Here is a 27,165-nt window from a genome sequence, read left to right as displayed (position 1 = left end):
GTTTATCATAATTTAGCATACTTTATAGTTTAGTAAAGTTTATGGTTTACAAAAGAAACCTATTTTAAGTATACCACTAATGTTGAATTATGCCTGAAACTCATTCTTTGTTCGATTAATCACTTCTTTGGCTTCCGACTTTATCGGTTTGCTGAAAACCGTGAACAGTGAATAACTAGTGGTGAATCACGTTAAAATCGCTGTTATACACATATTTGTATCAAACTGCGATCAAGGTTGGGTAAGCTCACTTAACAAAAGTAAAATCTACAAAGACATCTTCTCATGTGCTAGTGAATCACTTTGAGTTTCCGCTGCGAGAACCGTAGGAAAAAGCAATTTCCGCTTAGATCACCTTTGGCATACGTTAACCAAACCGATTTAATATCTAACACTGTATACCCACCAATCAATTGGAAAAAACCGCAAAACTTGGTGGAAAGTATGGCGCAAAGTTACGGCCAAGAAGTCGGTGGGAATACGTCGGTAGCCGATATAACGCGTCAAATAGCAATTAACAACTGATGTAGATAATTTGCTGGACAAAATATTCTGAGCGCGAAAAAACTTGAACCCACCGAGACATACCGACAAATACACACAAATATCCACACACATACATATGTATATCAAATCCATATAAATACACATGTGACTGTGTGTGGAAATGGCCGCAGCATTTTGTGATAAACGACAAAATAAAATCAAATCTAAAGCTCCCAAAAAAACAACAAAAAAAAAAGAGAAAAAGCAGCAGAAAAAAATAAAGTGAATACCAGAATGAAATAAAATAATCACAAGGCACAGCTACTGAAACTGCCTTTGTGTGTGTGCGTGTGTGTGTGTGTGTGTGTGTGTGTGGCATTAGTTGGATAAAGCTAAAGAAGAGCAACAATTTCTAAACAAATACATCATCATCATCATAATTATAAAATGAAACTCCTGCTGCCGCTTGTTTTTTATCAATTTTATTTGTGGCCGCGCCGAGGAGCCGGGGATCGGGGGGGGATCAGGGGGGGATCAGGAGGGGATCAGGTGTTATAAAGGCCATACATTTTGTGTAGCAATGTTTAAGTATTGCTAAAGATACCGAGAGTCAGAGATATATGTATGTATGTACAAGTATGTGGGCAACAGATAAAATTCAAGTCGAATGTGTGCTTAAGATATCTAGACAAAATAGCTGCCATATTTATATGGAGACGTAATCAAGTCAGTCAGAAGTGGAGCTTCGTCTATTGGCCAAAGGTACAGATACGGATAGAGATACAGATACAGTTACGGATACAGATACAGCTACATTTAAAGATACAGCTACAGAGTGATACTCTGTACCGCCCCATATACCGCTATAGCGATAAGATCTGCGCGCCTTATCTGCCCCTGATGTATGCGCCTATATAAAAAACACATATATATAGTATAGTATATATATAGTAGATATAGTATAGTATATATCCTCGCCTGCTTAGTGGACAAACAAATACGCGTATAAATAAAAGCGAATTACAACAAAAAGCGAGACGAGACGAGACGAGACGAGGGTGCCAGCAGAGATAAGAAGTCAAGAAGTGGCAGTCATACAGTACGAAATATGGCCATAGATATAGCCGAGATATCAGTTAATCGGTGGGCCATATACTCGCACACACACACACACACATACACACTCATAAACACACATGCACACACTCGCAGAAAGATTCGCCCGCATGGCGGAGACAATCGTCATAAATTGTTTAGTTGTTGGCTAAACATGTTGAAAGATTTATGGTAGGGCTATACGGCCATCATATAGTGATTTGTAAGAAATCGGCCAGATATATACATACACATGTATATATACATATATATATATATTAAGCGATGTGACTATGTGGCACTGTGATTAGGCAATGCCGTCAGTTGGTTAGTTAAGTGTGAAAAACTGGAAACCTTGAGCTACTTGGAGTATTTGCTCTTGACGTCTGGAGGTTTTTTGGATACAACACCGCTAGACCGAAACTGATCTCAACAACTAATCCATATCCATATACTATAATTTCATTTGATTTCGGTATTATGATATAAAAAACTATTGTAATGGCTTTTCTGCAGCTCTATATATGTTTGAAAGTATACGAAATTAATGAAAAAGCAAACCCAAATGACATGCAATGATATACGAGCGGGGGGAGGGGGTAGGGGGTATATATCGCTTCTATCTGTGCACACAATCGGCGAATATATAAACGAGCGAACTGATATATGTATGTATGTGCGTTGCCCATCTATATATCTATCTATATGTATCAAGCGAAATCCCTACAATAAAACGGGGCGGAGCACAAGTGGCAAAAAAATATCGAAACGAAAAGAAATGAAGGAAACGAGGAATGGGAAATGGGAAATGGTAAAGCAAAAGAAGAAAAATCTGCCAAGTGAAAAGAAATCGGAGCCAGCTGAAGCTCGAATGGCAGTGGAAATGCGAATGGAAATGGTGAAATGGGAGGGGGTGGGGGGAGGTTGGAAAATGGAGGTGGAAGGAAGCCTCAGCAGCCAGCAAATCCTGATGCTCCATCTGTATCTGTAGCTGTATCTGTATCTGTGTCTGTATTTGTATCTGTCTCTGTCGCTGTGTGCACGTACGACTATATATGTATATATATATATTTATATGTGTGTGTACACCTATACGTAGCTGTTTCTGTAGTTGCCAGCACTCGAATAAAATCGAATAAGCATAAAAACGCATGCCATAAGGATACAGAGACGAGCATGTGTGCGTGTGTCCTGAGTACATAAGCCGATGCGATGCGATGCGATGCGATGCGATGCTGTATCCATAAGATACACTCCATACACTCCATGTCTAAGCGGGCTGGATTTGGGTTGGCTGCGCCTCGAACGCATATTCAATAATGACATAAATAACACACAGCCACACGCACACTCCCACACACACTCACACGCACACTCACACACACACTCAGGCAAAGGACAACCTCCTGCTTTACACCTGCTTTTCTTCCTTGCCGCTCGTTGAGTACGCTTCTTAGCACCTAAAAGCATGCTACTATTTTTTCACTCGCCACTCAACAACAGCAACAACTACAACCACAGCAAGAACACCAACAGCAAGAACAACAAGGATTCCCACCAACACCCATGCATGCCCAGCTGTATCTGTGTGTGTGCACTTGATTACATTTCTGCTCTTCTGCTCTTCTTCTCTTTATCCCCCCCTCGTTCGTTTTATTTATTTTTTTTCTTTTCCTTTGGCTCCCTACACATGTATATTATATGTGTGTGTGTGTGTGTGTGTGTGTATATGTATTGACGTTAAACCCCCACCCCTCAACGCTGGTTGGGCGCCTTTGAAACTTGGGAACTTGTCAACCCAAACCCCCGAAAAGCCAATCCCCACCCCAATTCAATGCCCCAAAACGCACGAGAAAAAAGAAAAAAAAAAAAGGAGAAGAAGAGAAGCCCCCCGATAGTAGGGGTTGCATGGGGGGGTTGGAAAAAATAATAATAATAAAGAAAGCAAAAAAAAGCAGAAACCAAAACCGAAGCTTAAAGGGCGCTGAGAGAGAGCGACATCGCCATCGACAGGAAAAACGAACACGAGCCGAAAAACGAAGCGTGCGAAGAGCTCCTCTCGAAAAATCGTAGCTCCCCAAAGAGGGAAGGCGCTGCGGCGGTGGAAAACTGGGTGGAAAACTCTGGGTGGAAAACTCTGGGTGCTGCTGCTGGGTGGTGCTGGGTGGCAGCCTCACATTTGAGGGCCTTGGCTGTTGATGGCTTCCCAATCGAAATCGATGTTCGTATGTATTTCGCTCCTTTTTCTCGGTTACTTTTTGCATTTTTACTTCTTTTTTTTGTTGTTTTTTGTTAACCTAACCACCCTAAAATAGAAATTTCACTCGTTTCACTCGCTATCTCTCTCTGTCTCTCTCTCTCGCTCCCTCTCTCGCTCTCTGTCTTTCTCTCTCTCCCCCTTTTTTTTTTTTTTGGCTGAGTCCTGGTTGACAATATTCCTTGGGTGGCAGCTTTAAGGCTTCAACGATGTTCGGCATTGAGTCGAGTGAAAGTGGCGCCTTGTAAATTTTTCCTTTTTTCTTCACCCCCCTCCGCAGCACCCATTGCTGGTTTTTCCTTGTGTTTTATGGATGTCTGGTAGTAAGATTCCCCTGGAATCCCCCCCCTTCCCCCACCACCCCGTTCATTGGTTTTTTGTGTGCTTCATTTTTTTCCACTCATTTTTACGTTCTTGTTATATTATTATTCCTTCTTTTTCTTTCTTTTCCTTTTTTTATGGCGCTAAAGCTTCGGTTTTCGAGTTCGGGTGCCAAGATAGAAAGGGACAGCAAGTGCTGAGCCAGAGAGGAGGTCCTTGCCCACAGCAAGGAACTAGGGGGGGGGGGCGGGGGGGGGGGGTGGGGGTTGTGCTTGAAAAAAAGGAACCCATACGGGCAATACCAAATTGGATTGGTTTCAGTTTCGGTTCGGTTCGGTTTATGGGGGCAAAAAGTGGGTGTGGGTGTGGAACTTTGGCGAGGGGGGTTGGTTGTTGGGCGATTGGATGGATGTCGTGTATTGGCATCTAGGGGAGGGTGACTGGGTGACTGGATGGCTGGATGACTGGATGGATGACTGAGAAGGAGCACAACATTTTCCTCTTCTCTCCTCTTCGTTTTTTTTTGGTTTGCTCCCTCGCTTTCCTTTTTTTCTCCACATAAAAATTTGTGCGTCAATTGAATTCGATTGGACGAATCCAGAAACGCACGAGTGGATTTGTGTGCGTGTGTGTGTGATTGTGTGTGTGTGTGTGTGTGTGTAGGGAGCGAAAGAAAGAACGGAAAAAAGGGCAGCGCTGCTGGCAGCGCAGTCAGCGACAACGAAAAGCTGTTAACCTTTCGCACATAAACACACACACACACAGAGGCACAGAGTGAGATACCCACCGTATATATGTATATATGGATTGCTTTCAATACATATCGGCAACGCCTTTCGGGCCCCACTTGTGATTGGTTTTCACCGCACAGGCAGAGGCACAGGCACACACACAGGCACACAGACACACATATACGTGAGGTGTATATAGGGCGGCAGGGGTAGCTGATGTATGCCCACAGTAGTTGACCCCAAGTAACTTGGCTTCTGCTCGAGCTAACCAGATGAAACTTTGGCAGTGCCTGACTTTAGCCATTCAGTGCTGAATCTGAACAATGCAAGCAGCTGCGCCCATTGGGCGGCGATTAAAACGATGTCAGTCCTGGCCAAGTCCAAGGAACTGGACCTCTGATTGGAAGCTTTCTTATGAGATTTCAGTAATATATTGTACATTTCACCAAGACCAAAATGTAATCATTTTATGCATTAATCTATCGCTGATTTTCGTTCTAATCAAATGTATAAATCTCTGAAAAAAATGGTATATTTAATTAGTCACTTTACTACTCAGCACTCACATATTTGAGAAAATGGTTATGACTGGCAACCAAAGTAACTAATCATTTCAAAGATTTTTGATTATAATAATTATATTTAGTATAGTACATTTTGATTTGTTTTTCGTTTTTTATTTGTTTTGGGAAAACCAGCGAAATTGCATTAGTCAAAGTTAAGATAGGACCGCAAGGGCCCTAAAACCCATGAGCTGTGAACTGTGAGCTATTAAGGCAAACCCCAAAGCACTTTGGTCCATAGTAAGTACGAGAAATGCGCCAAATTAATGAATCACAGGGGATTAGTGCTTATCGCGTTCGAGCTGCGAATGAACCAGTTATCGATCGTGAATCACAGGCCAGGCACGTAAGAGATCTTGGGGCAATCGTACGGCATGGGATTCGGTTCGGAATCGGAAAGATATACATATGTATGTAGGTATGTATGTAAGTGCATATGTGTGGATATATATCGTATGTGGTTCGAACCGCTCGTCCATTGGCCCCTCCACCTTTTTCGGTTTTCGGTTTTCGGTTCGCCTGTCGATAGCTGATACAAACACACAGATGCACAGACACACAGAAACACGGACAGGCATGTGTGGATTTTGAAACCAGTCAGGCAAAGCGAACGAATCATCGGCCGTGTGCTTGTGTGTGTGTGCGCCAGTCAATAACGTCCAATCAGGTTTGTTAAAAATCTATCTATATATGATGTTCATGATGACGGCGACGCAGTCGATGTCCGCACACACACACGTTGAGCAGCGAGAGCGAGCGAGAGAGAGAGAGAGTGGGTGAGGAAGAGCGAGAAAGCGAGAGAGACCCCGCTCGACGAAAACGGACTCAACTGCAGGCAAACACCCGCCACCCTTCAACCCGCCAACCCACCACCCACCACCCTTCACCCGCCACCCCGCTGCCTCTTCTCTGCTCTTTCATTCATTTGCTCTGGGTTATCGAACACACATTGAACCGAGTGCCGGTGTGTGTGTGTGTGCGTGTGTGTGTGTCTTATCAGCTGCAACTGCTCGCCTCCTCTCGCTCTCGCGCTCTCTGTCCCTCGCACCCTCTCTCTTTCGCTCTGCTTATCGCCATCTGCCTCACTCGTACGAGCGGGCCTTTTCGCCCCATCTCTCTCTCTCTCTCTCTCTTCCTCCCTCTCTCTCTCACACTCACACACAGTGTGGCAGTTTCACTCAATGATTCGCTGCGTATTGAGCCTTATTTTGAGTGCTCTCTCTCACTCACTCGGTCTCGGCAAACGAAAAAAACCAAGCTAAAATCAAATAAAAACACAAAATAAGTAATTGCAGTTTCTTGGTTGCAATCGAGAGAGAGCGTGAGAGCACTCTCTTCGTTACATTTTCTCGGCTCTTCTGCTCCTCCGCTCTCTCGTGGATTTTTTGTTTATTTCTGTTTTTCACTGATTGATTTTCCATAATATCCAACCCCAGGCAGTGACGTCGACGGCGGCAGCGGCAGCGGCAGCGCTGCCCTCGCTCACGTGTGTGTGTGTGTCTGTGTGTGCACGCCTGTGTGTTGGTGTGTATTGAACTCTTGGCCAATGGCAAAAATTTCCGATTGCGTACGATTTTCCAATCAAAATGGCACACAATGAACACACAAACTGTCAGCGACTGCGGCGGAAATGGAAATGCAAAGGTGCAGCCACACTTCAAATGAAGTGCAGCCTCACTAAAGCCACTCTTTTTTGGGCTAGCACTTGTCAGCTATATGCATGGATGGACACTGGGGGACAGTGGAAAGTACCTTCACCTACTGCAGTAATCACGCCCATTCCCCACACTGCCAGTGAGTGCCACACACACTTGAGAGTGCCACAGAAAAATCCAACAGAAGGTCCAAGCGCAGCAAATGCCGGCTCCTTGTGCGCATCTCTGACATATTTCCAATATCATTGGTCGATAAATACCGAGTAAAACGATTCGAAACGAAACCTACGAAAATGGCTAGTAAGCGGGAAGAGGGCTCAAAGGGGCTGGCCTCGTACATAGATCCCTCCCAGCTCACACACACACACACACACACACACACACATACAGTTGAGGGGACAAGTAAAAAATGAGAAAGGACTCGCTTCGTTTGTCCTTTATAGTTGTACATACATGCATGTAAGTACATATGTGTTCACCACTTGTTGTTGTTAGTTGGGTGTCGATTTGGTTGCTGCAAATACACTGGACTTTTTGAAGTGCCACTTGAAGTAGTCATTCCCTGAAAATTTAGCCCTAAGTTTAATGCTTCTAGTTATTTGCTATTACCAATCTTTAAAAGAAGTTTGGCCAAAGCTGTAAATTCTGGCTTTAACATGGTTGAATTTTATGCATTTTCACGGCTTGCACTTTGCTTCAGTTTGCCAGGGATTTTCGCTTCCTCCTAAGATTTCCGATTACCGATTCCGATTGGTTTCCGATTACCCAAGAGTTCCCTTACCCACACATACACATATTCACACACACATAAGAAGGACAAATCCCTCTTTTATCCCCATGGCCATAAACGAAGTCTGCCAATACAAAAAGAAGGCGTTGTACTGAGAGACCCATCCACAGACTGCAGAGGCACAGACCCGCAAGGTCCTTGGAAGGAGGGATTCCGATTGCGAGGAGATGGGTATGCTGAAGGACCAAGCGGATGGGGTGGCGGGGGGGTAGGGTCCTTCGGGGAGTCAGTGTCGACGCACTCAGAACTGAACTGAACTGAACTGAACGGAACGGAACAGAACGGACATGGACAGCCGGAGCAGAGAAAAGAGGATACCCAGTGCAGGCGTCGTCCTTCGTACTCGTCGTAATAACGAGTTGTGGGGAAACGGGGGGAGGGCGAAGTAGGAGGACACCAAAGAGGGGGGAAGAGGAAGTGAAAAGGATGAGAAGAGGAAGCACTGGGTCCTGCCGAGGACTACACAAACGATGATGATGACGACGAGGACGACGACGACGACGACGACGACGACAATGTCCTTTCACATTTGTCGTTTTGGCCGAGACGATGGCTTCAGCTTTAGCCCCACAGTTCGCTGCTGTCTCTTTCGCTGTCTGTGTATTGGTGTGCCTGCGTCTGTGTGCGGAGGGACTGACTCTGTAAGTGTGTGTGTGTGTGTGTGTGTGTGTGTGTGTGTTTGTGAGGTGGTGGCGGTGGCATAAAAAGTTTACTTGTCTGCGATGCTGTCTGCCCCAAACTGCTGCCAATTTTTATGCGCTCCCTACATCTTTTTTTTTTTATATCCACCCAGCACCACCCACTGCCACCCTACACCCCCCTACCCTACCCTACACCCCCTACCGCCTCCCCTTTTGGCTGCTGCTTTATTTCATTTCATCTTCACTTTCGGGTTTCGTTTTCTTTCTTTCTTTCTGACGTGTATAGATTTTTGTTCGGTAGGGATGATTGCCAGCTTTCGGGGGGTGGATGGATACGATGGATACGATGGATATGCAGGATACGCTGGATGTGCTGGATGTGGATGTGGATGTGCTGGATATTGGGGGTTGACAGGAGGAGGAGCCGTACATTCCGATTCAAGGATATTTCCCGATATGTGGCATAAGAAGAAGAGCAGGGAGCAACGAGCTGCCGCCAGAGGAGCAAAAAGCAAAAAGCATACAAAAAAAAAAACTGAAATGAAATGAAATAAAATAAAATAAAGAGAAGCTCGAAGCTCGAAGCGAAAGAAAAGACAGGAAAAATGGGAGGAAATTGGGTAGGGGCTATGGGGTCCTTGGGAGGTCCTAGGAGTTCGACTCGCTCTCTTTCTCGTTCTATGTGTGTGTGTGTGCCTGTGTGTGTGTGCGGCTCCTGTTCTTGATTGCGCGCGTTAGCAGAAATGAAAATCGGGAGGAAAAATATATATACAAAAAAAAATACAACAAAAAAATACGAGGAAAAATGAAAGAAAAACGAAGTTGGAGAAGAAGAAAAAGCAATCGCGGCATATAAGAAATAAAAAAAAGAAGAAAAAAATGAAGGAAAATAAGGGAATTTATTTCTTTTCGAGCGCGCGCAGGATTTTTGCCATTTTCTATACATATACATGTATATACATGGCCAGCAATCCATACATAGCAATGCACATATATATATATAGATATATATGTACAGATATGGCTATAGATATTTGTGTGCATGCTATATATACAATCTAGAATGGCTGGAGCACTTTTCTGAATAGCTTTGGCCGTGTACATGGCAATAAATTGCCCTCTGCCAGCGCTATTTGATGATTTTTATGCTCCCCATCCTCACTTCCCCATATCCTGGCCCCCTTTCCTTCCCTTTTTTTTTTGCTGCCCCCCCTTTGGAGGCAAACTCACGTAACTCGCTTACTTGAGTGGCTATGAAGCTGGCACTCTTGCTCTTGACTTGGGCTTAAGACCCCCCGCCAGCTCCATCAATAATAGCTGAAAATCTTTTCAGATTTCGACGCTTTTTGGACAGCAGGAAGTAGCAAGTAGCAAGTAGTTTCCGGCTGCAAGCGATTTCAAGAACTCTATTGAATTGGTAGCAAGTAACTTGCTGGAGAATGAACCAACACATATGTGAGTATGTTGGTTAATTAAATGCCAACATGCAAACACGTGATAGCAACAAAGTTGGCATACACAAATTGCTGTATTAATATGTATACATTTAATTAAATGCTAATGATCAGAGCTCATTGATCCGTTTCACCTGATTCAACCTAATTCGGAGTAAAACAAACTAAAAATCCACCTACATGTTTTGCCCTTAGGCGTAAGCAACGCAAGTAGCTCGACTTTAATGATCAAAGACTGTGCACGATTTCCACATTGATTGGAAACCCGAAAATGTATAAAAATCAAAGAAATGCCACAAAACAAAAAAATATAAACAAAAGCGAAGCCGCATTTATGGCGATCGCGCAGCTTAAAACATCCGGTAGTTAAACAATCTTACAATGAGCCTAAGCTCGGCTAAGTTGACTTCAATTATCAGACTCAGTTTGGATTCGGATTCGGATTCGGTTTTGGTTGTATGTGTTTTCTTCTTCATTTTATTTGGGGTTTGGGTTGGGGTTTGGGATTGTCTCGTCCGGCGGCCAGATAATAATCATTAGTATGATCAATTGGCCGGGCAGCGGGCAGAAAAAGTGTTGCGTTTAACTGGTAAATCAGTTCGACTACCGGCCGAGTTCGTATCTCAGATATGTATGAGTGCCAGCGCCGGACGTTGGCGGCGGAAAGACACTTAATTGAATTCGATTTGACGACTGACTGGATGGATGGATGGATGGATGGATGGATGGACAAATGGACGGACTACCGACTACCAGTAGTAAGTGAGCGGGTCCGACTTTGGCATGTCAATGTAGAACAAACGGAAGTCGCTCCAAAATAAATTGAAAGCAAAGCTGAAGCAGCAGCAAAAGCAGAAGCAGAAGCAGCAGCAAAAGCAAAAGCAAAAGCAAAAGCAAAGCTGAGCTCACAGCATAAATAGCCCGAAAATCAAAGGCAATCAGCAGTTCAGTTGAAACAAAAGTCGAAACAGAAGCGGGGCCAACATTTTATTGTTCCACATCCATATCCACATCCATATCCATATCCATAGCCACAGCCATGTGTGTGTTTGTGTGTGTGTTTGTAGGCTGCTTCCTGTGTTCATCATAAAAAATCAAAGTAATAATGCGTGTACTTGCGTTTGCCACTTTATAGATTTATTAGGCGGCAGACCCTCTGCTCTCCTTATTTCCAGAGATTCGAGACTCGAGCTCACAGAGTTCCCAACTTTTTATGCTCAACGGAAATTCAAATTAAAAATTGAATGCCACAAGGGAGCGTGAGTGCATCTGACAATGATGCGTTTCGCCCGCCTTTAATTTGATTTCTCCACTTCCACTACCACTACCAGTACCATTACCACTACCATTACCAGTTTCAGTACCAGTACCAGTTTCAGTTTCAGTTGCATTTCAGTTTTTGGTTCGAAATGTGTGCGATTTGCATAAGAACAGAACGCAACCTCTATTCAGCTCCTCAGATGAAGTCGTGGCAATCGAACATCAACTTGCAACAGCAGATCACAAAACAAAAGATCAAAAAAAAAGAACAGAGGAAAAATACTTATATAAGATGAGCATTAAATGCGCGGGCGTGCATATAAATCAAAATGCGGACTTATGTTTCTCCAACAATGAAATATGTGATTCAATGACTTCCTCCCAATTAAAGGCTGCGCTTGGCTGTCTATTTTTGGCTTCCTCAAGGAATTACAGACCTCGAGTCGCGTCGAGTCTCCCTCTAGCTGTAAAAGGTGTGCTCCTCAGAAGCTGCCCATATATCATATATGTGTGGTATAGTATAGTATGGTATGGTATAGTATAGGATGGTATAGTATGGGATGTGCGACGAATTCAATGAGATGCGCTCGGGATCAAGGAGGGGAATATGAAGATATGGAGATATGGGATGTGGGATATGGGATATGGAGATGGGAACCAAGGAGCTATGAAGTGTTATGTCCAACAGATGTGCGATAAGTGCAACAAAAACCATAACTAGGGGGCTATTATTGGGGTGTAATAAAGAAAATAGTGTCGACTTTTTGGGAAAAAACTATTTAGCATATCCATATATCCATATAAATTATAAACAAAAACAACCACGATTGCAAACACAGTAATTATTTAATCTTTTAGTCAGCTTCCTGCTTTCATGATATTTCTCATAAAAATTTCCGTGGCACAAAAATCAAATTCTTAGGATTACCAACCAGAAAAAAAAAAAAGAAATGTTAAGCAGTAAATTCCCTTATCACTGATTCACTTCCTGCCGCCGTTGCACAAAAAATATATTTCTACATACTTACATACATAATATGGTTTTTAACACTACGAACTGTTCAGTGGTACACATACCTGCAAAAAGAAGAAATAGAAAGACATGGCATTTAGACAAGTTTGAAATGTATCTTAAATAACAAGTATGCAGATACATTTATATCTTTATAAAGCAGAAGTATCTACTGTGTTGTTTCAGTGCGATTAAATGGGGGCCTTGAACGGAGTTTTTGGCTTAAAGTCGCCCAACTGTTGCCACCCCGAAAAAGAGTGAAATGTTCTAATTAAAGCCAACAGTAAAAGGCACAAACATTCACACACACACACACACACACACACACAGTGGCAGACGGGAAAAGACGGAAAATGTGCCAAGAGGCAACGATGATGATGATGACGATGATGATGATGTTGCTGATGATGATGTTGATGACGACGACGACTACGTCGGCAGTGAAAACTAACCTCAGACAACAAAACAATAACGAAAATTCTAAGCAAGCCGACAACGACGTCGTCAGCTGGCCCCGCAAAAAACTAGCAAAAGAAATTAAATTTAAAGGAAAACCCAAGGGCGGCGGGGAGAGGGGGGGAGTACTACTACTACTACCACTAATACTACTACAACATACTTCCGAAAAAAGGCAGGAAAAGCTTGCCTAGTGTAAGGCGCCCTCAAGTAAATTAAACGCTAGCCCGCTCTCTCTCACTCTTTCACTCGTTCACTCCACCGTCTAGCGCCGTCTCTTTCGTCGGCTGGCTGGCAGGCAAAGTAGCAAAATTAGTATCAAAAGGAGCCGAGCGAAAGGACGAAGACGTGGTCTAAAAAAGGGGGTAGCAAATAGGGAGCACTACATACGTATGTGTGTGTCTGTGTCTCTGTGTGTGTGTGTGTGTTTATGGAGAATGGGGCTTCGCAGCCGGAGAAAGACAAGGCACTTTTGGCTTTGTGTTAGTGTTGCTGCTTGTTTGTGAGTGTGTTTTTTGTTGTTGCTCTAGCTGTTGTTGTTTTTGTGCTGTCTTAAACTTAGACCACGTCCTTGAGCTTCAATATGCCAGGCTATGTGTGTGTGTGTGTGTGTGTGCAGGAGCTGTTGAGCCTACGTCTAAACTTTAAAGCGTGCAACAGTTTAAAGCGAGGCAAAGTTGTAAGCCACTTCATAATTTCGACTTCTTTAAGGCTCATTAACTGTGTGTATTTGAGTTTATGGCATTGCAGGCGAATTCTTGAATGAAGCTGTTCACTTTAGTATGGAAATTCGTTGACGCGGTCACACTAATAACTGCAAAAACTTGAAACTTGCTGTATTCAGTTGGCAAAACTCAAAAGAATGAGTTAAAAATGGGACTTTAAAGACTTGCCACGTTTTAAGTGTAAACACTCACGCACACTGGCTCACTTTTAATTACGCACGTTTTGCGGTGGCGACAGGCGAGAGAGGGACAGACAGACAGTTTGGGGGAGAGGGAGTGAGATGGGTGCTATTTGGTTGCATGTGCGCGTCTCGGAAAGTGCGGCAAACGCATGATGCCACCCCACACCTAAACCAAACACCACCCACCGCCCAATTGCTGCTGCTGCGTGCATTGCATGTGTCCTTGAAAGTTTTTGGCATAGTTTTTGGCTGGCAGCGCAACACAAGGCAAAGCAGTTAATGCTCTCTAAACTCCCATGCTCCTGTGCGTGTGTGTGCGTGTGTGTGGGTGGGTTAATGACACTGCAGGCTGGCCACACTGGCTTTAAAGTGAGTGCGTGTGCGTGTGTGTGTGTGTTGGCCACACTAGCATATGTAAGTCAAGCTATGCAAACAGCAAACACAGTGCCGACATTGATTCGCTTGAAATCAAATTAAACACTCGAGACCCTTCGGCACAGGCCACTTAAGATTCATCAGTTGACCCTTGTTGTTTTCGTTAGTTTTATTGAAGCAGGGCTTATCATAAGCCACCGATCTGGGCCAAGAGCATGATATGACAGAAATTATGACTTCATAAACGGTTTACTCGAACTACCAAAAACACACACACAGAGAGAGCAGCAGAGAATTCAATAGAAATTTAGCAGAAAACCCTCGAAAACCCCCCCGAAAAATGTTTGGCAATTATGCGAAGGGAAAACTTTGGCCCAAACATTATATCATAATTAAAGGGCATATACATATACATATACATATATGTATGTGTGCTTATCAGTGCTTGCCAATTATGAGGGAGGGGGGCATGGTCCCGCCCTCGCTTTTATGACCTCTTAAATATTTATGATGCCCCGATACCAAATGAGCCAGCCAAATGAGCAACTATCATGGACACACACACACCATAAAAACCCCCCTTCCCCTCCCCCTGCAACAAAAAAATTGGGGAAAGAAAACACCACAGAAGAAACAGAGCCCATTTGAAATAAATTTTAACAAATTAACAGTGGCAAACTAATCCCCGCAACATAACAATGGTCCATCGCCCACACACGCAAAAGTATTGGCAATCACCATAAATTGTCACAACTGATATCCTAGACCATAGCCCATACTATAACTATACATATATACTATAATACTATAGCCCATACTATAGGTTATACTATAGCATATAGATATACTATATCTGCAGATGTGGCGCGGCGGGAAAAGTTATAAAATTTTATGACAAACTTTGCTTTCCTTTGTTGTGCCTTCGGTTTCTTTGTCTGCGCCTCTTGGATTTTCAATAAATTTTCTGCTTTTTTTTTGTTGTTTTTTGGTCGAAAAGTATTATGCGTATATTCTGGTTGAAAATTTATTTGCCTGGCTCGATCGAAATATTGTGAAATCAAAAAACAAATAAATTAAAAGAAAAATACAGCGAGCAAATAAAAAAAATCAAAAAAAAAATAGAAACAAAAAGGAAAAATTATAACGTAGCGACATGTGAACTAGAAGAGGCAGCAGAACAAAGCGTACAATGCGCTCTAGTTCCCATCGCATCAAATATACGGCGGCAAGAATTAGTGCCCCAACAATGGGCCACGAAAACTATGCCAAATTGGGGCAAGGGGAAGGGGCAGGGAGGAGGTCGTGTGGCAAGGGGGGAGCTGGGGGGTATGGGCCCTGAAACCGAAACTCAACTGAATTGAACAAGAGAAAAGTCAAATTCAAATTCAAATTCAAATTCTATCGATGTGTGGATATTTTTATCGAAGTCGAGTCGAGACCGGAGCTGATCACTTCGTCATGTCACATGAACAACAAAGAGGAAGAGCGCCACACAGCCCCCCCTTTCCCCCCTCCTTCTTTCGCACGAGTGTATATCTGTATATATATATATATTTAGTACAATATAATACCTTTTAATTTAATATGCAGCTGACGTGCGCTCTACGATCGCCGTGCGATCAGTCAGTCAGTTCGCTTTTGTCTCTCTGTTGGCCATTCGTCGTATCTGTATCTGTATCTGTATCTGTATGGCTGTATCTGTATCTGTTGCTATCTCTTTCGAAGCGTTTTCGGTTGAAAATAAAATAAATCGAAATGACAGATCATTAAAATTTACAACAACACCAGCGACCAGAGACCAGAGACCATAGTCCCAGTACCAGTCGCAGTCCCGATTCTGATTCCGATCCCAGAAAAGGCAACCATCGGTTCTGCCATAGGCATTATTTGTTCATGCCTTGCGAACAAAACAACAAGTAACATTAGCAAACGACTAGCAGATACCCCGTACCTACGTAACTAGACATGTTGCATACCCAAAGGAGAAGTTAACTTTACTGTTCCATGAACGCGAATCGCTTAGCTTGTAAAGTTGCCACTCTATTACAAATCGAATTGAATATACCCAGCGCATTTTACAGGGTACTCGAAAGCCGAAAAACAAAACGAAGCCAACGCCGCAACGAGTTATATTTGTCGTTGTCGATCAGTTTTTATGTCGTTCGATATGGCAGCAGCGAAAATTTTTTATTAGCCTCTTCCCCAGTGACGATGGCTGCCAACAAGTGCAATTTGATTTTATGCATCTCTATATATGTACATATGTATATATGTTTATATATATATATGTATGTATATATGTATGGAAATTGTGTTTCCTTGTTCTTTCGAGAATTTCGAGAGTCGGTAAAGTTGTGCTGCTTTGCTGCAGTGGCAGTTGCAGTTGCAGTTGCAGATGCACCACAAAAATCAACTGAGATCATCAATTTGCCAAAAGAAGAACGCCCTATGTAGACTACTTTAATGCTTTCCCCGAATTTCCCCGAATTTCCCAGTTTCCACACACACACATTATCCAGATCCATAAATTAATAAATAAAGATATTTTCCGCCGCACATTAAAAAACTGTTTTCCCCCCCATTTTGTGTATATTTACCCCCGCAAGCGGAAAAAGGAAAACAGCAGACCATCAATGAAATGCACAATATTTACGTCCATAATTTTCTCTAATATTTTCAACAGCTGACATCGAGCAACACCCAAAACTCAAGAGGCTCATGGCCCATGTGTGTGTGTGTGTATAATTGACACTCAATTATTCGAGAGTGGGGGTGTTGTGTTGTTGTGTCTACTATATGTTTTATTTTCCCCATGTTGCTTCATATGGAATGGGGAGTGGAGTGGAGCATTACGCTATGCCATTATCTGAGCTACTTAGCAACCGTTCAACTGCCACTTGTTGGAGACCGACACCCCCATTTCCATCAAACAAACAACAAAAAAAAGGAAAACCGAAATATAAAAAAAAAGAAAAAAAACCGAAACTAGCTAATAATACAACAACAAGCGGCCACTTGAGGCCACCACATCAGAGCTCACAGCATAGTAGTATATAGAGTGGCACAAAAGATTTCCGCTGACAAAAAATGGAACAAAATCTCTTGGCTCTTTGAAAAGAAGAAAAATTGAAGCGCGATTGATCACATTGATCGCTGGCAGTGGCTGGCAGTTGTGTGTGCCGTCTGTATATCTAAACAGATAAACAGACAAAGTATTTAGTAAAACACGAGCACCAACAAATATCTCGAGTAGCTGTCGCTGCTGAAACACTGATGAAAACTACCACATACTTGGCATACCCAAATGACATGCCTGCAAATTTCAATTATATTCCACCATCTGCCAGAGTTCCAAAGGCAACTCACAAACCAAATACATTCTTCATCTATATAGTGTTCTGTAGTGCAGAGTTTTTCTCGCAGTGTCCTGCTGATCTGTCTGCTCGTTGTCGCTGTACATTTGCAGTTGATCTATATAGTAATTCATATGTTTAAGCATTATTTGGGCACAACAACAGCAACGGATGATGATGATGATGATCCACACAATGGAAGGAAACTTGAAAAAGCCGCGTCGTCAGCAGAAGTAGAAATCTATCTGAATGATGAGGGGTCTTCGGTCTTCGGTCTTCGGTCTTCGGTCTTCGGTCTTCGGTCTTCGGTCTTCAATTGAATGCAGAGTATGTTTTTGAGCAGCAGAAGCTTCTTCCACAACTACAGTAGCTACATGGGGCATTAGTGTGAGAATTTTTCCCAACTTGCCACTTGCACGTAGGCGTATCGAGATTCATAGATCTGAAAATCGAACTCTTGAGTTCTCGTGTTATGAAGTTCTTGAGTTCTATCAATCGTTGAAGTTGCATTTCAGGCGAACGATGAAAACGATATGTGGCCAAAGCGCACAAACATACAAACATACATACATATGTACATATAGAGTAAAAAAAATGAAAAAACAAAAAAACAAAACCGTGTGATCAATAGGGAAATCAAGCTAAGCGGGAAAAAGACAAATCTAAATATAGGAAGGGGAAGGGAGGCCAACATGTGCGCATTGTTTGTCACTGTTGTTTGGTCGCAGACTTTTGTCAGCCACCGTGCGGCAATAATTAAAAACATAAAAAAGAACAAAATAAAAGGAAACGAGTGGAGCGGGAAAACCGGCAAAGGGTAGCCCCCAAAAACTAAAAACCGAAGATCTGGAGATCTGTGGATCTGGAGATGCGGAGAATCTGAAGAAGTAAGTGTATTTTGCCTACTTAATCATTGTCTTTGTGCTGCTGCTGCTGCTGCTGCTGGTGTGCGTGCAACATGCAGCATCTTCCACTCCACATCCACATCCACATGCACATCCATCTGCAACTGCAACTGCAACCGTTGCTACTTCTTGATTTGATTTACGCCTGCCAATGCTTTATGATTGAGTGGGGCACACATACTCACTACTCACTACTCTCAGATAAAATGCATAAATGTGTTTTTATTTTACGCGGCATCGGAATCCCCTCCTCAAGCGGCAACCCCGCTATTCATGCCGCATATGCCACAGATATATGTGTATATATATATATGTGTTTTTCTTATTTCTTCGCCCCTTCAACTCCCTTGCTCTTTTTTTACGTCTGTTGCCTTGCAATGAGGCGCAACATTTTGTGGCAAGCTGCAGCAGCATAGCTAGAAAAAATGCAAAAAACAAAAAAAACACCGAAAAATATCACAAAAAAAATCGAGAATTTTATCCCAGCTGTCCATAAAAAAAAACATAGGAATATATTATTTTCGTTTGATTTTATTTTATTTTTTTTGGTGCCGCAGGAGAAGCGCACGAATTAAAAAATTTGGAATTGTGCGCAGCTCATTGAATAAATCAAACTCATTTGCATACCAACTGATAAATTATAGCGAAACAGGCCCGACAATTGACAAACTGGCCCAGGTCTGGTCGAAAAACGAGGAATGGAAAACGGAAAACCGAAGCCAATCCCAACCCCAATGGCCAACCCTTCTGGGCGGAAAAGAGCAACCACCCATGTGAAAGGGTCAAACAGCAGAAGAGCAGGGGGAAACCCCTTTGCCAAGGTCCAACTTCTCGGCGGGAATGGAATGGAATTAATCGAACGATGACAAGATCCCAACTGCAAACGAGTTCTTCCCGTGGGATTATGTCCGGAAAAGCGAATATCACACGGAATCCTCATAAAAAACGAAGGCAGTACAGTCAGTTAATAGTAATTGATAGTAAAGAAAGGAAAACATAAGTATATCAAGTTTTGTATCCCAAAGATTTTGTAAGAAATCCAAAACAAGTTTGGTATCCTAAAGATTTTGTAAGAAATCCAAATCAATTTTTGCATCCCAAAGATTTGGTAAGAAATCCAAGGCTGGATTCCAATATTTGGTGTGTGCATCATTTTTAAAGTGAAACCCTTCAGTTTCAAGTAAACGTTACTCCAAACTTCCACTCTTATCGCAAAGCAAAAAGCAACCGAAAATTCCGACGAGCTCCCTCAGGAGGAAATTCCAAATTTCCTATAAAAATAATCAGCAAACAGCACACACAACTGGCTGCGAATCATAATGCAAAACCACAAGAACGATACGATACGATACGATGCGATATGGAATCTTGGGGGAAAATTTCACATAATTAATTATATAAACATTTCGCCAAGCTGCCGTTACATTTGTGCAACTATAAAGCTCAATCGTGCGTCGTGTCGATTCTGATGAAAAAGCAATATGAAATACATACATAAGGTAAACAGCTAAAGTTATTTACAATAACATGAAATTAAACATAAAACTGCTTTGTGCATACGGCAGAGAGCCGTGGAAGAGCCAATGGATTGCAAATGGTAACAAGCACTCAAAAGTCAAAGCGAATTAAATTCTAAACTAATTTTCATGTCGTGCCAAAAATAATAAAAAGAGTGCCGCGCAGACGACGAAATGCATATGTACATATGTATGTATATATTGCAGGGGCGTTGGCAAGGGGGGCGGTGAGGGGGGTCGTCTGGCGTGGGCGTGTTAGGCGTGCAAAAACCAACAACTTAATTAAAGCATCAATAAAAAATTGTAAAAACATCTGAAAAACGCCACGAGGACAGCGTTGTAAATTTGTGTGCAAAAATTCGGTTCACTAAAAACCAAAAAATGCAAAAAATAAAAGAAGAAAAATGCAAAAAGATCAAGAGATGTGCGTTTATTGTGATTTTTTTTTTCCTTGTTTTTTTTTGTCTTAATGAAGCGAACCCGCCAATAAAATCCTTGATCCCCCCTGCCAATAATGATGATTCCTTTTTAATGTGCACTCCTCGGGCGTTGGTCATTACTCAAGAAACGAACTTTTCGCAAAGGGGACTCGTCGTCAGTCGACTTACTACTATTCCACTAAACTGCTACATTTCCTTCTATATTTATATTTATATTTTATATTCAACTGACTCTGACTGTGAGTCTTATTTTACTTGGTTTTTTGCATTCGGGGAACGTGAACGTATCGATCACACAAAATGTTGCCAATACCAAAAGGGTATTTTTCTCGCGAGTGGCGAAGCTCACAAGAAACTCATCATCATCAGTTCGCTTTGGTTTTGGTTCTGCGGCGAGGAGTTCTCCTCTTCGTTTTCCTCTCGAAAAGTGGGCGTGCACGAAATGATATTTTATTCAATATCCTCAACATCAGTAGGCTATTTCTTCGTTTTAACGATTTGTCCTTTTCAAGCAAGAGAGAAAAAGAAAAACTCGCCATGTAGGAAATCAAATTGATGGAGAGACACACACATGAGAAACCTGAAATTAAAAACTCATAAGATATCGACTGATATATTGAGCTGCACAAATTACTGACAACTGAAAGATGAAAGAAGCATCAGCGCACACACAAAAAAGTAAAGTAAAAAAAAAAAGTACCACAAAAGCAAAGATTTTCAAGACAGGTTTGCCATCCTTTCCCCTCTTTTTCCGCTCCACAATCCAGGTTTTTGGTTTGGCTTGGCTTTTGTTTTCCTATGTCCCTCCAATGTGCATATGTATGTACATACATAGATGTATATATGCATATAAAAAGACAATTAGTTGTTATTAAGTTGTACACAAAAGCCGTCGAATCTTTTCTTTGCCACTGCCGCTTCTTCATTTTTGGCATCGCCAGCTTTTGTAAGGGGATTCAGTTCGGTTTGATGCGGAATTAATGATGCAATGACAATTGATGCACGCCACGCAAGGCGCATTTAGCATTTAGCATTTATGAAATTTATGATATTTATGCTCAATTAGTGTCGCTGTTTGCCGTGTGGCCATTTAGCCCGAGATCCATTCCCCAATCTCCAGTTTTCCCATTTTTCCATTTTCCCACTTATATGAGAGTGTGAAGTTTGGGTTTGATTTGATGGCAGCCGACAAAGTTGCATGAGTTTGGTTGCAAAAAGACTTCTGATTTTAGTGGCAACTATAAGATTTGATAACCACAATGCACAAATACACAATGCCCACATACTTAAAAAAGAAGAATAGAACAAATTTCAATTGATTGAGATGACTGCCAGCTGAGTTACTTGATTGAAAATCAGCTAATTACAGTAGTTTCATATGGGAAAGCACAAGTTTGAAGTGCGTTTGATGGTTAGTTAGTTCCCAAGTTACTTGAGGACACTCCACGCTACGCCACTCGGCCGGCTTCAATTAGCTTCAATGGCTATTCATAATTAATGCCATAAACCGGAAAGAGAGGCAAACAGCAAATAATCATAATAAAAATTGATCGAGCACACACACACAGATACATATGCACGAGTATAGATGGACACACATAGTTCATGAACTCAATTTTTAATAATAATTTCCAAATGATTTTTTATTTCACATTATTAGTTGCGTGGTAATTCAGATCGAGTTCGAGTTCGAGTTCTCGGGTTCAAATCGACATATCCATCCATCCACCCACCACAAGCTTTTAATTGTTCGATTTTCATTTCGATTCGTCTCGTTTCGTTTCGTATCGCATGGTATGGTATAGTATAGTATGGTATGGTATGGTATGGTATGGTATGGTATGGTATGGTATGGTATGGTATAGTATAATATAGTATCGTTTCGATTCGATTCGTTCGCTCGTCGCAGTTGGTTATAGATACTATAGATACAGCGATGTGATGAGCATTTCGGTTTCTGTTTTTGCCGCTGCTGTTTTAATTTCCGTGCTGACAAATTAATTTAATTATATTAACATATCTTTCCAGCGATCGAACGATTGAATTGACTCAAATATTTTCATATATTTTTATACGTATATATGTATTTATATGTATATGTATGCAGCTGTGTGCTGTGTGGGTGGTTGAATTCGGTCTGTGATTCTTGTGCTTAACCCCTTTTTTCGGTTTTTCGGTTTCTGTGACTCATTAGCTGGCTTCTCTGGCGGAGAGCGAGTAAATTGCACTTAAAACGCTAAAAATTATACGACACACGCCGCCGTGTGATCTCTATCTGTATACAGTATCTGGTAATATGCTATCTATGGTATGGTATGGTATATGGCATGGTATGGTATGGCATGGATTGGTGTGGATAGCTGGGCAAAGGGCTTAAGGGACAACCCTTGGCTGCTCATTTTCGGCATATGCAAATGCCGGGACGCCATCTTTGAAAATTAAACATTATAAACTATCAATGCTCGTCCCCAGTATTCCGTATTCCGTATTCCATTTCGTATTTCATATCCGTATCTGCATCTGTGATGTTGCTGATGTCGCTGATGTTGGTTGTTGGTGGTGGTGACTACCCTGTAAACCGGTTTCAATTCGATTAAAACGGCACCCAAACTCGATTTTCTCTCATCTTTTCAATTTAATTTTGCCCTTTTTTTTTTTTTTAATATTTTTTAAGTCAGCAAATGCATTTGGCAATTAGTTCGGTTTTGTTGTCTTTTCATTTCCATTTCCATTTCCATTTGCATTATTATTATTTTTTTTCTAGTTTGAATCAGCACAAATCAATGACAAAAACCTCATCTTTCGTCTAGTTTTCGGTTTTCGGTTTTCAGTTTTTGGTTTTACGGATTTCGGTAATTGTAGAAGCTATCACAAAAAAAAACTCTGTTCGATGTTAATGGGTCAAGTTTATAGATTGCATTACGGAAATTAATTTTGCTCTTTTTAACTTTTGCTTCTTCGTTGGCTTCTTTGCCTTATTTGCCTTTTGTTTTTGTTCTTGCTCTTGTTTTGGTTTTTTTTGGTTAATAACTTTTTTGTGATCGCCACCGTTCTATATATTTAATGACAAAACTTTGTGTTAATCAAGCACAATTTTATTGTTGCCTTTTCGAATTTCGATTCGATTTGTGTCAATTTTTTCGCGCGCGCTCTGTTCTTGAAATGTAAATAAATAATAAATAAATAAATAAGTGAAATACTATAAAAAGTTTTGCAGCAACTCATTTGGACAGCTGTAGACGTCTGTCTGCGGCTGGTTGAATTTATTTAATAAACTTCTATTTTTGGTCGACAAATTTAATTATGTTTGAATAACCTTTTTTTTCCTCCCCCCTTTTTTTTCGCCGAGAGAAATGGTATTTTATTTATGGATCAAGTTCTAATTTGGTTTTCTGTTCGGTTGATCAGCAGGCGAGGGCATGACGGAACCTTTCAAATATTGATTCATTGATTACAATCGATCATTGGCCGAGAGGGTTCTTCCAAGTTCTGCGAGACTCGCAGCTTTTGAAAGCCATCAAATGATCGTTAGCAAAGCAAAGAATCCAAAACAGGGGCGTTTCTCAAATGGGGTTTTTTAGCCATTTTTTTACATGTCTACATCTAATTTTTATAATATAACAAGCAACTGCATTTAATTAAAACCAAAAACCGGTTGCCAAAGCCCCATTCATAAAATCCTGCGTACACCACTGACTTGAAGTATAATCCCAACGAGTTCTGCGGCTTCTCAACTTTTTGTCTTTGTTGCGGTTCTCGGGAGAAAAGTCAATAGACTAAGGATAGTAATGCCTTTGGTTTTGCTTATTTAAGTTTTATTGATTGCAGTTTGCGTTGCCAGAACGTGAAGCAAAATATTTGTTGAGCGGTGGAAAAAACGCCATTCACCGACGGCAAATTTCTAGATTTCTAGATTTCTACATTTTCCCCTTTCCGCGAATTTCAGACGTGAAAATTCAGTCTGTGAAATTCGCTGGCATTTCACGATCAATCGAAGAAAAAACTCCAATTAAAAACTGTTCCCGACTGTCGACGCAACCTAATTAACTTGCCAAAGCCATATAGAGAGTGTTTTCAAATATAGAAATATGCAAAAATATACATAAATACATATGCACATACATACTATATATGTATGGAGAGCAGTTGATATTTCCATGTCTGGCCGGTCTGGCAGATTTTCCTCTTTTTCCCCCCATTTTTGGCCTCTAATGTTATTTTGCCGCCTTATTTGTTTCGGAGTCTGGCATTTGGCCAGCGTAATTCTCAGCGTCGTCTGGCCCCCGCCTCCCGATTTTCCACGCCCCCTTATACACCAAACCCTCCCCCCCAGTACCCCATATAGTCCCTGCCGTCTGGCCGATCTTGTCTGGCTTGGGGCTTTATCTTTTTCGGTTCACTGGTAGAGTAGAAATCAGAAAAACTATGGAATAAAGTTATTCAAGCAGCAAACTGTTCGCTTATTACTTGCTTGTTGCACTTTGCATTATTGCCTTTGTTTTGTGCAAACAAATGTTGTTCGGAAATCAATAATAGCGGCAAAAAATAAATAAATTTACAGCAAGAAATTAGACAGACGGGGGCGGGGGAGGGGGCGCAGCAACAATAAAAACACATTTGCCTTAGACACGCAAACTCAATTAGTTAACTTAAGTTAAGTTAAGCAGTTGGCGGGGCCTAAAAATATGCCATATGGGGGCTGTGTGGGGTTAAGGTGGCCGGTTGGGCGGTTGGGCGGCTGGGCACTGTAGGGTTATTGTTGTCAGTTGTGGGAGTTTGCAGTGAAATGCAACGAACAACAACACAGAATAACACAGAACTCGAAAACTATTCACTGTTTATTCACGTTGATAATTGCACATTTGTATGTGACTCCCTAGTTTGAGTTTAATCGATGTCTGGCATTTTTTGCTTTAATTCTAATACTCTCACTATAATACTCTATGTTTTTTGTTTGTTTAAAGTTGAGCCCACTTTTCACTTTGCATTCACAATTTGGCATGACTCGCGTTCATTTCATTTATTTCATTCATACAAAGTAAGAGTATCAAATTGTAAGCCAGCTAAGACAAAAACACAGGTGTAATTTCAGCTTTTTGTTGACAAAAATAAGATACACTTTGCATGAGATAATAAAAAAAACAAAAAAAAAGGAAATAAAAGCAAACACTTTTGCAGCAAACATCTTTGAAAACCACCAACTAAAAACTGATTTATATTCATTAGAGTCTCTAATTGAAACACGAAACTTTCAGCTTTTGCTGTTTAATGTTTAACAACAATTTGTTGGTGGAAAGTGGGAAAACTTACCTGTTGCCAAAACTGTGCCAATAAATAAATTTGCTCCTTTTTGAAAAACCAATCGTTGATTGATTGAACAGCCGTCAGATCCATATCGGCTGTCCCAGCGGCTTGTGGCAATGTTGGCTGCATTCGTGGGCTTTCTTGGGTTAATTCAATAATTCTCAGTCAGTTCTTTTGTGCTTATGCTTTTTTGTTTTGTTTGTTTGTTTGTTTGTTGTTTGTTGCTTTTTCAGTTTTTGGATTCTACCAATTTTGGGGCTAATAAGGCTATAAGGCCTGGCATTATAGTTATGTTCTATGCTGTTTGCAGTTCAGCTTTTCTGTTTGTCGTTTCGATTTAGTTTGTTAGTTGGTTGTTGTTATAAATTGGTTGTTTGTCGTTTTTAGTCATCACATTTACACCTTAAGTATTATGTTTCTTGTTACGTGCTCAAAAAAATGCATAAATAAGCCAATTTCGGTGTGTTATTATTATTATTATTATGCTTATGGTTGATTGATTGTTGGTTATGTGTTATGTGTTTCTTAATTTGTTCACTTTAGTTTCCGGAAAAAGAATCTTTTGGATTTTTTGGAAGGCGGTTGGTTCTTCTTCTTGCTGCTGTTGTTGTTGTGTGGGGGATTTTGTTGTTGTAGTTGTAATTGTTGTCGTTGTTGAATGGTGAGGGTATGATGTTGTTGTTTTGGTTGTTGCCTGTTGTTGAGTTGTTGATGTTGTTGTTGTTGTGTGTGTGATTTCTTTCAAGCCATTATAATTATGTTGCCGTTGTTGCAGTAGTTGTATTCGTAGTTGTTGTTGCTGTTGTTGCTTTCTGGCTGTGACTTATTTTGCACATGTTTGCTGTCGTTGTTGTTGCTGTTGTTGTTGTTGTTTACACTTGACACTCATACGCGCGCACATTGTATTTTAGCGAACCAAAATGCACTTGAAAAAAATAATAAACAGTTATATTATATTCAACGTTCGTTTAGTCCTTGTTGTTTTGTGATCTGTGACTTGTGACTTGTGATTTGGCTGTGTGCTGTTTTGTTTATAAATATGATCAATACGTTTCTTCTTCTTGGCAAGCGAGATTCATTCTTTTGCATTGAATTTCTTTGATTTTTGTTGATGAATTTCTTCTTGTTGTATGAAGTGGGTGGAGGGGGAGGGGATTCTTCGGCACACACGCACTCACACACACACGACGTACACACACAGTGACAGAGAGAGATGGGGGCACACACGCACACACCGCACACCCGCGCCGCGGCTAAGAAGAAGAAGAGAAGAAGCTGCACTGCCTTGTGGGGCAGTAGAATCCAAAAATCTTCTGAAATTCTCGATTTCTTTCGGCGACGGACGAACGAAACGACGTTGCCAGTCACGAATGCTGTTGATGACTGAACAAATCGAACGTTAACGAAGCGCCGACAACCCTCTGCCGCAGAGAGCGCCGACAGCGACGTCGCCAGCGACAGAGGCGCCACAAGCACACTCATGCAGCGCAACGCTCTCGCTTGCGCTCCGTTCTACGACTTGAGCGCGCTCTCTCGCTCACTCGCTCGCTCTCTCACGCGCGCGAGAGAATCTCACTCAATTTGCGTGCACTGCTTTTGATTTCTTTCAATAGCTTTTTGATTTTCTCACATATTTCGTTTTT

At 41.6% G+C, this 27,165-nt stretch overlaps 1 protein-coding gene across 4 annotated transcripts in view; it reads right to left on the bottom strand.

The window, feature by feature from the left end:
• The window catches only part of LOC122623468 (homeobox protein cut), a 74,713-nt gene extending 47,823 nt beyond the window's left edge, over positions 1-26,890 (bottom strand). For 2 of the 4 annotated variants that reach the window (XM_043802654.1, XM_043802656.1), the window contains exon 1: positions 25,529-26,890. In XM_043802654.1, coding sequence (XP_043658589.1) covers positions 25,529-25,651 — 123 coding nt within the window. In that variant the 5' untranslated portion in view covers positions 25,652-26,890. The remainder of the gene's footprint in view (positions 1-25,528) is intronic. The other 2 variants (XM_043802653.1, XM_043802655.1) reach the window with 2 other exon arrangements.
• Positions 26,891-27,165: the final 275 nt, after the last annotated feature.

The sequence above is a fragment of the Drosophila teissieri genome, chromosome X, assembly GCF_016746235.2.
Source record: "Drosophila teissieri strain GT53w chromosome X, Prin_Dtei_1.1, whole genome shotgun sequence".
NCBI classification, from domain to species: Eukaryota; Metazoa; Arthropoda; class Insecta; order Diptera; family Drosophilidae; genus Drosophila; species Drosophila teissieri.
Note: the sequence above shows the minus strand (reverse complement) of the source record. Positions and strands in the feature narration are given on the sequence as shown.